The 12,333-nt window shown below is 38.4% G+C and overlaps 1 protein-coding gene across 10 annotated transcripts in view; it reads left to right on the forward strand.

Moving 5' to 3' along the window:
* esrrga (estrogen-related receptor gamma a) overlaps window positions 1-12,333 on the forward strand; it is a 242,178-nt gene that overhangs the window by 196,183 nt on the left and 33,662 nt on the right. For all 10 annotated transcript variants that reach the window (XM_060831457.1, XM_060831461.1, XM_060831460.1 and 7 more), the window contains one exon: window positions 2,097-2,258. In XM_060831457.1, coding sequence (XP_060687440.1) covers window positions 2,097-2,258 — 162 coding nt within the window. The remainder of the gene's footprint in view (window positions 1-2,096; window positions 2,259-12,333) is intronic.

Here is a 12,333-nt window from a genome sequence, read left to right on the forward strand (position 1 = left end):
TTAATATATTCAACGAGCTGCTTAGCAGAGGTGGCTATATGGCTAGCATGAAGAATAATGCCAACAGCACAGATTAATTTTCTGTTCTAGCTAAGGAAAACATGAGGCCCATCTGCAAGGGTATTGAAGGAAGAGAGAGGAGAAATTTACAGAGCATTGGCCATATTTGTTCATCTTTCCCTATAGTTGGAGAGGTTTTCAGAGGAATGGAGAATTGATGACATTGTGCCCTTGTTGAAAAAGGCTGTAAGGATAAGCCCAACAATTACAGTCTCAGCTAAACTTTCGTGCTGCTGAAACTTCTAGAAATAATAGAATTAATAATCAAATGGGAAAAGCTGAGTTGTTTGTGAAGAGCCAGCATGGATTTCTAAATGGGAAATTGTATTTGAAGAGCATTAGGGAGCTTTCAAAACAGATACCAGAAAGGTTAATGAGACACTGTTGATGCAGTATACATGAACTTTGAAAGGTATTTGACATAGCGCCATAAAGCAGAATTGTGAGAAAAGTTGTAATTTTTGGAATAATTGTGTACAGTGCTGGCCACCACACTATAGGAAGCATGTGAACACATTGGAGAGCAGGCAGAAGATGCTTACAAAAATGGTTCCAGACAAGATAAACTTTGGTTATGAGGAAAGATTGGAAAGGTTGGGACTGTTCTTGTTGGAGAGAAGACTGCTCAAAGCGATCTGATAGAAGCTTTCAAAATCATAAAAGGATTGAGAATGAGAGGGCACAGATTCAAGTGATTTGTAAACATGACAACAGTGATGTGCAAGTAAATGTTTTCATGCAATGAATGGTTCAGGTCTGGAATGCACTGGCAGGAAACCTGGTGGAGGCAGAGTCAATTAGCATATTCAAGATGGTATCGGATCATTATTGAAAAAGAAAAAAAAATGAGCACAAGAATGGAGAAGAATCAGGAGAATGTTGAAATCATGATGATCATAGGAGAGTGGTGCAGACAGGATGGGCTGACTAGCGTTCTTTTGTTCTGTAACAATTCTATCATTCCTCATCTTGCCCTGAGAGTGAAGGCAATGTGAAATCACTCTGGGCAAAAATTGCCAAGGAACAACAGCTCAGGGTGACTCATCAGTGAGCCATGGGACCTGCCTTCAGACAGATCGCTCACAAATGAATAGTGTTCACTTCTTGCTTTGTGAGATGTGACATCATCTTAAGTTGCCGTAGATTGTATATAAAATTCAGAGGAACCAGCAGTGGATTTTTTTTGAAAGTCTTGTTCTCAAATACTTTCTGACAATAAATAAATATTGAAGTCATATTGCCCAGTACATTTCCTTTGCCACTGTAATATTTTCGAAATTTGAATCACTTCCTATTGTAGACTAATCCAGGCAAACAATTAACTTTAATGTCTGTCTGTCAAGCCACTTGACTAAACACCTCATCTGGTCGTAAAGTACAAAGGTCTGTACACAGCTGACTATCGGAGATGTCTGTGGTCATATTTAACTTGATATTCGTGATTTATGAGACATACGTTTAATTCCGCCCCCTCGTTAAAATTGCTAGGTAAGGTGTTTAAAGCTTATATTAAAAAAAGGTCAGCTTAAAAGGACATAAATTTCTTGATGCCTATTTAGCTTTACTAAATACTTAATTTCTCTTTTTTAGCAATCCTTTCTCCTCCTTAACACAGCCGAATCTTAATAAGAATGCGTTGCTCTATGTGCCATTTATTCTGGCGAATCTTAGTACTTGCTTATCATTACTCATTATCGAAAAGCTGTTGTGTTAATTTTCTTCATTTATTTAATTAGCAACTTATCCAAAAAAGCAACATTTATAAAATACATGGTCAATTTTCAACTTGTGTCAGGAAGTGCAGTATGTCTTGTACCTTGGAAGTCGTCCGAGAGATTTTCTGGATCCTGATTGATTATTTGTGCATAACAAAGCCATTTTGATGAAAATTGGGTTGTATTGATTCTAATTAAGGCAACATTAAATAAGATTTACCAAGAGATACTGCTTGCAGCTACTCAATTCCCTGAGTGATGAGGCTGTCTAAACTGACGCAAACGTTTCTTGCTTTCTTTTGCCCGTGCCTTCTATTCTAGTCAACAAGATTGTCTCACACTTGCTTGTGGCTGAGCCAGAGAAAATCTATGCCATGCCTGATCCCACCATTCCAGAGAGTGACATCAAGGCCCTCACTACACTGTGTGACCTGGCTGATCGAGAACTGGTGGTCATCATTGGATGGGCAAAGCATATTCCAGGTACAGAAGGAAAACAAAAAGATTCTTTGTAAAGCATGTCACAAAACTAAATGCACTTCTGCGTTTGGTGCCAAACTTTCAAGTCAAGTTACCACAAAAATGATGATGTTAGCTGCTTTATTTTTCTGGTGAAAACTCAACAATATTCACAGTGTGATTACCTAATTCAACTCTATGAGCACAACAAGTCAACACACTCATGATTTTAATAATGATATTCATTTATAGGATACCTTTTTTTAATCTCTGTCGCCAAATACTTTTAGTTCTGTTTGAGCTGGAAACAACTGAACACATGGACAATGATTTGAAATGTGGGAAAACAGGGCAAAATGAAAAAAGTCTGACTCTCGTCATTAATAAAAAATATTCAATTTTTCCCTTAAGGTTTCAATGTAAGATCAGAATCTCAGTGATAAGCAGTGACTGTCATATTTCTATGCATTTGCATCTCATTAATACCCCAACCCAACCACTTTACAGATAGTCCCTCTTCTGAGAAACTAGCCGGTGACAATTCCCGGTTACCTGGTGGGTGCTTTTCTAGGCCTCCATTTTAATGTCCCTTCATCAGCATGTCCTTAAATGCTCTCTGGACAGTGTCCTTCACCCCTTGTCCTCCAAAGTCAATATCAACAAGCAACCAGTCTCACACCAGGATCATGGCTAAACTTGGAGTCCCACTTCAGCCTTTCAGGACTTCACATTTAGGTTCACATTGAGGTTCAATGACATCTATGACCTGCATGCTTTTGCCAGGTCACTTTGCCCACACAGACACATACCAGCTCATGCATCTACACAGCGTGCACCTTAAAACATCTTTGCTCGGTGCAAACTCATTTACATTGAGGCTGCCAACGTTTGGTATGGATTGCAGAACGTTTTAGCCAGAAGACAGGAAGAATTTGCGATTGTGGCGAATGCTGGGTGAGAGGCAATGTGTGGAGATGCTGCATGCAGAGTGAGGGTGGTAGTCAATGAGTGCTAGTGAGGTTTGTCTACAGCGATAGAGTTTGAGTGAATGTGAGGTAGCAGAGAGAAGATGCCAGTACATACTCTTGCAGGATACGGTACATCGTTAACTGTTGCCCTGCATTCTATCTGACCGTGGAGACAATGCTGACCTAGTCTGCTATCTTTGGTGCCTGGGCTTCGACTGGTGGTGCACCAGGCAGAGGATGGACCTCCCCTCAACCATCCTGTCTACCAGGACCTCCAGGCTATGATCTGGAAAGCTGGGTGCTAACTTCAATTTCTGAGATGTTTCAGTTTCATAAGAGGATGGTGTATGGATAGTTCTTAGTTGTAGCTTCTGAAGCAGTGTGCAACTAAGCTTTAAATATGGTGCCAACAACTTGCATGCCACAAGGTCCTAGCCACAATGGGAATTTCATCTTTTTTGCTGTCCTACAGTAAAAGGATGCCAAATATGCCAATTGCATAATTAATGAGGAGGGGAGAACAAAATCGGATGAGAATGTTCATTGTGAATGGGACACATGCCATGAAACTCACCAAAACAACACAAACTAAAAAGGGAAAAATCCACATTATGAGAATTTGCAGGGAAGGTGAATCCCATTTCATGACTGGAGCAAGCTAACCATTTCGTTATCACCATCATCTCACCAACTGATAGGCATTAAGTGAAACACAATGGTATGTGGCTTCACTCAACATCTTGTTATTAAACATATTGGTTTTGAGGTAATTGTATGAAAGATTACAACAGCAAAAGCCTACTTCGTAATTTTCTGAGACTTAATTGGAATATGAGAAAATGCAGTTTTCACTGAGTAATACTTGGTACGATTGTTTTTTTGTAATGGGCAAAACCTGCTGTTTCATTAATCCTTTACAGACCTGCAACAACACTGCTGCATAAATATCATGGGATGGTTACAGCAGAGAAGGAGGCCATTTGGTCATCATATCTGCCTAGACTGTCTTTAAAAGCAACTTTATTCCATTCCCCTGTTATCCCTGAAAATACCTTTCTTTCCAGTAACTGTCGATTCTTTTTCAAAGCCACATCTGAATCTGCCTTCACAACATTCTCAGATGTTGCAATCTAGATTCTGACCACTCATGGGTATATTTTTCCTCTTCACTGCTGTTTCTTGTACCACTCAAATTAAATCAGTGCTTTCTGGTTCTTGAACTTTATGAAAGAAGCAATATTTTCTCTCTATCTGCTCTATCCAGAGCACTAGTCAGTTTGAAGTCCTCTATTAAATCTACACTTAATATTCTCTTCGTCAAGGACAACAACCATCTCCAGCCCATCCATGTAACTGAAGTTTCTCATCCCTCAAACCAATCTTTTGTACATTTTCTGGACGCCTTCTAATGCCTTCACCTATTGTGTGGTAGCCAAACCCAGATATAGTATTATAGTATTAGTTAAGGATGAACCAATATTTTATGCATTCTCCCTTGGTTCTGTACTCTGCAGTCTTGTTTATAAAGCACAGGATCCCAGATGCTGTACAATTGCTTTCTCAACCTACCATGCCCCTTCCAATGACTTATGTAGATACAGTACCTTAAGTTGGTGTGCTCCCTACATCTCCTGAACTGTTGGAAAACAAGAGACATACAATCAAAGCTTTTTATTTTTCACTTTTCAAGACAGATGCAAGAGTGACAAATTTCAAAGGGATCAACATTTATAAGGCATGATAAGTGGGTGTTGATTGGTTGTTAGGTTGAATCTAATTAGTTAAATTACTAGCATGGAGTGATTGTTGTCCTCCACATTTTTGTGAAATCTGAGACAGGTGCAGTGCCTGGATATGTCCCTTTTTGTGCAGAATTGCAGGCTTTTCACAACAGCAGAGTACGAAACCAAAGTGTGTTTACAAAACCCAGAATATCATATTTGAAATTACATGTGATCCTGGTTTTTGACAACACTTATGAAAGAACGCTAAATGATCTAATTAATATATGAACAACCAATATAAGCTTATTATTTACACTTGCTTGAAGCTTCTTACTTGCTCAGAGACTTGTCCTCTGAAATATAAAGGGACATGTCCAGACATTATGCTTTTTCTTTAATTAAAAAAAGAACTGTGGGTTACATTGAACCCTCAACCACTCACTGTCAGCTCTGCAACCAATTTGTGGTATAATTTGTTGCTGCTTTTGACAATTATATATTTGTCTGGATGTGCACAAGAGAATAAGCTTCAGTAGCATACTCCCTATTGTTTGGAACTACAAAGGAATGATACCTTTTGTTTTCCATTTCTTCTCATTCCTCCCCAAAACATAGATCATTTCACATTTTTCTGCATTCAATTATTTTGAAGCTTATAACTAACTGCCATAAATTTCACCATACTTCCAAGTTTTAGGTCATCTACAAATGTTGAAATTACACCATAGACACCCTTGTTTATGTGATTAATACATACCAGGAAAAGCAGAGGTTCTATTATTGACTCCTGTTAAACAGCACAAAAGGTTCATAGATGTGGGGCTTCTTTATTGAACTCTTCTGCCTCTTTATTTTCTTTTGCTACTTTAAAGGCAGTCTGTAAACTCTACCTTTTCGTCCAAGATATTTCCATCAACCTTAAATTTCCTCATAGGATGCAATGTCAAATTTTGCTTTATAACCTTCCTGTGACTTAACTTGTGACTTAACTTGTGACATTTTATCCTTTAAAAATGTTCTCAACATACGAGTTGTTGCTGTGCTAAAATATCTTTGCATTGTGATATAAGATATATCCATCAATAAGGCATCGTCACTAAAAATGGCCCTTTTCATGTAAAGTGACAAGGTTTTTTTTTAAGTATAGTTGAACATTTCAATTACATCATTGGTTCATAATGGAGAAAAATATGGCACTTTAATGAAAAGCCCTCCAATTGTCAGGGAAAGTGGTTATCCATATCAAATATCTTGCTTAGAGTTAAAGTGAAGGAAAGATGATGCAACCATAATTTCTCACGGCTGTAACTTTCTAGAACAAAACAAACCATCTGTAGTTCCAGAGTAATTGACAATTTATTCTTGGTGTCAAAAAACAAGTTGATGTACTCACTTTAGAGCACTTTTGATATGGTGGCATGGTACAAAAATATAAAATATTGCACAAAGTTCAAAAGAAACAAGATCTTTAGTTGAAATAATCCGGAGTGAAATGTAGTGATGTGACCTTTGATCTCATCTTGGTTTTTGATTGGTAGTTACTACTGGTCATGTTTTTTATGTGAGCAATCAGGTCTCAAACCAGTAAGGCATTGTCTGAAGATAATATAGTTAGTTATGCTTGCATTTGGACACATGTCTAATATCATTCTGATTTGGAAATTCCACCAAAATGTAGAAACATTGACGAATCAAGCTTTTCGGTTGTATATGCAACAAACTCTCAACTTGTCAACAAAGCTAACAAATAAAATTGCCATTTTGGTTAAGTTTGAGGTTAAGTTTCTTGCTATTGCACTGCTGTGCTCTTTAACAGCTTGTTACTGTGGCATTTTAAAGGAGCAGTGAATTGGGAATTGGAAATTGTATTAACCCTTGTTGTGCCTTGACTGAAAACTCTGAGTCGCTGGTAGTGTTAACTTTCAGTTTAATGAGCATACCTTTTACCCTAAAACTAAATGAAGTTAGAAATTTGACGTGTCAGCAATTGAGACTTTTCTAGATGACACATGCCTTTTGTCATATGCTGGCTAAACATAAAGAAGAAAACCACTGTTGAAGATTCGCCTGAGAAACGATGTAGTTTCATTCCTGAATGTTTCCAAGGCAAAGAGATGAATGTCCATGCCACATTGCCTCTGATGAAATATTATTTAACAGCAATTGTGAATTAAGAAATTGGGTTATGATAAAATCAGCTCTTCTGATGTGAAGAAAGAGTACTAAAGAAATTGCTTTGATTAATTCTCTATCACAAACCGCTTAACTCAGCTGTGTCCACAACAGTGGCAAATATTTAAAGAAAAATAAAATGGCTTTATCTGTAAATAGAATTAGGCTACTCGTGCTAATAAAGCAACTGAACGGAAAGTGGGACGTTATGAAATTTGAACAGTCCTTATCTGACAATGAGCACAATGAAATTAGACAGCACTTGACTTCAGTCATTTCAAGTTAGAGTGAAATGAGTGGGTACAAGAGACAGAGGCAGTGCCCTGATAGCCCTTTACTATGACAGGGCCCCCACCATTAGCAGCCTTTTTATATTCGTTGAAATTGCTCATGCTTCCTATATCTGCCTGCCTTCTTTATTCTCTCTTTCAATTTTGTACGTGCTTGGATAAGCACATGCTTACACAATATGATTGAGCTGTAAAATGGAATCCTGTCGGCTTTAATCTCTTTTATGTAGATACTGTGGTAGTTCCACACTCTGCTTCATCTACTCTATTGTGAGATGCACAGAATGGACCAAAGACTAATGTAGGCTGACTATTGAAGCTAGGTTTCACACATATGATAAAAAGATTATCAGTGCGGCAGTGCGATATATCGTTATACTTTGTGTTGAATTAGAATATTCATGTGTTACTATATTAACAAAATACTGGAAGTACTTAACCTGACATTGCTCTGACAGCACTCCACACTTCATCCCCTTATAAGAAGAGATATAAGAAGAGATAGTATCTCACTTCCCCTGATGTAAACTGCATTCAACAGCCATGACACACCATAAGTGCCTAACATTCTCTTACCAGTATTTTCTAAGTCTTTAATACTCAAAAATTCTGTGTTCTCAAGATTATTACACACTGATATCTTTAATATTTTAAATACTTCACATAAGTATTTAGCTCAATTCAGTGTATTCATGACGAATTAAGGAGAAAAAACAAACCTTAAGAAATGAAATTCAACATCTTTGCACCAGTGTTATGGAGAATAGATTAAGATTGAGGAAAGGATTTCCTTATTAAGATTCCCTACATTGTGGAAACAGGCCCTTCGGCCCAACAAGTCCACACCAACCCTCTGAAGAGTAACCCACCCAGACCCATTTCCCTCTGACTAATGCACCTAACACTACGGGCAATTTAGCATGGCCAATTCACCTGGCCTGCACATTTTTTGGACTGTGGGAGGAAACGAGCACGCCGAGAAAACCCGCGCAGACACGGGGAGAACGTGCAAACTCCACACAGACAGTCGCCCGAGGCTGGAATCAAACCGGGGTCCTTGCCGCTGTGAGGCAGCAGTGCTAACCATGGAGTAACCATGTTGCCAGATGTCAGGTTGTTAGTTCTGATCAGTAGACAGGTGACTGTAAGACAGATTGGAAGTTCATGTCTTTTAGTATCAGATACTACCCGTAAAAAGAATTGGCAAACCTGGCTCCTTAATCACAAGTTTTGTGCACTTCTGATTGGCACAAATTGGGTAAAGCTTGTGCTGCACATGCTCTATTCAGTTTTGCTGTGATCCTGAGTGACTTATAGACATAGTGGCAGAGTGATAATAACATTGGGCTAGTAATTCAGAATACCCTGGAGACACTGGTTCAAATCTCACCAAGACTGTTTGCGGAATTTGAATATAGGTAATAGATCTGGAAAGTAATACTAGCTCCAGTCAATGTTACCATTGTTGATTATTATAAAACTCATTAGGTTTACTGATGTCGTTGAGGGAAGGAAATCTTCCATCCTTATCTGATCTGGCCACATGTGATTCCATGTCCACAATAAAATGGGTTGATTTTTAGCTGCCCTCTGAAATGGTCAGCCAAGGATTGCAGAGTGAGTGCAAAAAACACTTGATAGTCCATGAAAATTGAAAATATTGCTCCGTTTAACCAACAGACACGAATTGATTGATTGGAAGGCATTCAAAATGAGTTTAATCAGTTTTCTGTTGTGCCAAGAGGAGTAAGTGTGCTCCTTCTAATTATAAAATTACCCTAGGTCATAGAGAGAGGCTGAATTTGGTCACACCCTAGCCAGTGTGTTGTATTGGTTCACTAGATTGGCCTCTCCAGTTTGCCAGTTTACTGGAGATGGGGTTTCTTTATTTGTGCGTGTTATACCCAAATATGTATCCTTGGTTCATTGGCTGTCTGGTGATGCTTCATCCAAGCTTTTTTCTGAACAGTATTCCTAGCAATTATTTACTATTGCCTTCTAATCTCAGGGACAGGGCAGGAAGGCTGGTCCCAAGTTCATCCCGGCTGAAATAGGAATCAAACCTGCATTTTGGCCCAAATTCTAAGCTGAACTGTTGCCCTCTTCCCATCTGAGTCAAAAACTTCGAACTGCCCGCCCACCTCCCTCGTAACAGCCACATCCTGTAGAGGAAATCGAAGACCTAGTTTCAATTGGGTGCCGGACTAATTTCTGTATGTATGCATTGAGGTTGTGCTGCCATTTTCCATAGGATTCCCACTGATATCCATTTCTGGCCTCTCAGAATTATGATAAACTTAAATATCTTATTATGTGGTAATCTTTGTCAGTGTTTAAGATTTTGTTTAAAATGTGATTACAGATCCCATCAAAAGAACAGCTTTGAAATATTATTGAGCCCAACCACATGAAGCAGCTCATTTATCATCAGTGCATGAAGTAGTTTACCAGGGTGCTCCAGTAATCATATAATTTTAATTGTATGTTTTAATTTGGTTCATTTGTACTGCAAAGTGCAATTATTCTTCCCAGCCCGTTTCCCCTAATGATAACCACACTCATGCTAAAACAAGCCTTTTCAAAAACCTAACAAATGCAAAAGGATATTATCAGATAACTCAAGAGCTTTTATTTGAAAAGCTGCACTGATGGTAATATATCTACCTTCAGACAAAAGATGGTCACTGTTACAGAATGGAAAAGTATACACTGCTCATTCCAAATCATTCTGTAAGACTAGAAGGTGAGTATTCAGCCCATCATTCCTGTGCAAGGTAACTAATTATTCTCCTTCCCCATTCACCTGCAGTTTTCTTCCCTGGATGAGTAGAAACTAAAGTGACTGAGTTGTTAGTAGGTTTTTTAGTTGGTTCTAGGTCACAGACTGACAAGGATCTGACCAACAATAAATGAAGGTAAGTACAGAAGTAACATTATTAATCTTAGCTATACCATTAGATGTAAAGTTTATGGCCTGAATTTTGTAGTTATCTGACCACAAGGATCGAGCAATCTCTGTCACATAGATTTCATCTTTCCTAATATTAATTTGAATTGGCTGGTGACTGAAGGGAATCTCAAGATATCATATTGAAGAATTCCTTCAGACAGCAAAGCATGAGGTAAAATGCACTGTTTATTCTTCAAATTTTATGAATTGTACAAGAGTAAAATTAGAGTGGCCTATACACATTGCAGACTGTAACATTATTAACAGACTTTTTAAAAAAAGCCTTTTATTTACAATGCTTTCTTTTTAAATCATGGAATAATTTAACATTTTACGAATATAAAGTTAGTTTTCCAAGTCAGATGTGCCACCATATGTTATGGCAATAAAAAAAAAGTTACACCTCATGTACAAGGTATGACATTTTCAGAGGCTTTTAACAATGTTGTTGCACATTAAGAAGGGAAGTTCTTGTCAATTCAGTATTTGCCAATTTCTTTGCATCTGCAGCGATTTCAACAGTGAAACCTATGGCAAAGTGTAGAATCAATGACAGCAGAAAAATCTCCAGTGTTTCTGCATTTATCTGTACAAGTATAGACTCAGAAAGCTTCTTGTAAGCTTCACAGAAGCAATGATGGTGGAAGCTAACAGTTTAGCTGCCATTTTAATGCAAAATTCAGGCATACATTTTAAATGCAAACTTCTTGAGTCCAAACTTTTCCTGCATGACTTTCCAAGACATCAAAGATCATTATATTCCTTTAATTCTTCCTTCCCTTTCCACCTCAAGTCTCTGTGTTTGGTCATGCCCTGTATCAGCTAGGGCTTTTGCCCAAAAAGTCGATTCTCCTGCTCATCGGGCGCTGCCTGACCTGCTGTGCTTTTCCAGGGATCACAGGAAAAGGGTTCTCAGTAAGGTCAGAGGCAAGAGCAGGAATGACTTTTAGAAGCCACCTATCCAAATTAGTCCTACATTGCGGAAAATGGAGCCCCAACCCACAGGCCAGACTGCAGATCAACCCTCTCACATGCCTGGGATTCAGGTAATCTCACCTGTCTTGAACTGAGGCTCTTAACTGGCTAGTAATTGACAACTTAAGGAGTTTAATTGGTGACAAGTGGAGAAGTTCAGTCATGGACCTTATCACCCAGAACTTAATTATTGATGTGGCATGAAGGAAGCGAGCATCTCTCCAGGGCCAACCGGCTCAAGTAATAGGTCTTTTTTGCCATCTTCCTTGCCACCTACAAGGAAGGAGGTCTTACACTCTATAACCTACTTTGGTCAAATTTTGGATGGTTAATACTACTCAGGAAGGATGCAAATTCTGTCTATACTAAAAAGTAAAAGAACAACATAGTTTCGCTAATATAAATTTAGAGTTTAACAGGACTGGAGATTGATATCCCAGTTACATGGAACCATATCCTCTGCAGTCGGATTTTGAATTATTGTTTGAGTACAGGTTCATGGTTTCTCTTTGTTCACACCACCAATGCAATGTGATGACAAACTTTAACAAATATATCCTTAAAGTCATGTTCTGACAGATTGCCAGTGAAACACAAAGAGCTCACTAGTTGATCCTTTATCATGCCAATGCATCAACTGCAGGATAACTATAACCAGTACTGAGTATCAGTAATACAAACTTCGTTGCAGTGTTCAGGATTAATATAATGAAAAGGAAGGGACCCCAAAGCATCAGATTCATGGTATAGTAGGACACCGTCATGTCTTTGCTCTTATGAATGTGATCAATGCAGTAAAGCCCATTTTCAATAGCTAATGCTGAATTTTCTAAAATGCAATTAGAGGACTCAAGAGCAGACTTCAAATCAGAGCTCTGTCTGATTCCAAAATCCTTAATGTCTAGATCCAAGGGGCAACTTTTTCACGCAGAGGGTGGTGCGTGTATTGAATGAGTTGCCAGAGGATGTGGTGGAGGCTGGTACAATTGCAACATTTGAGGCATTTGGATGGGTCTATGA

Source organism: Hemiscyllium ocellatum, chromosome 10 (genome assembly GCF_020745735.1).
Source record: "Hemiscyllium ocellatum isolate sHemOce1 chromosome 10, sHemOce1.pat.X.cur, whole genome shotgun sequence".
In the NCBI taxonomy this organism is placed as follows: Eukaryota; Metazoa; Chordata; class Chondrichthyes; order Orectolobiformes; family Hemiscylliidae; genus Hemiscyllium; species Hemiscyllium ocellatum.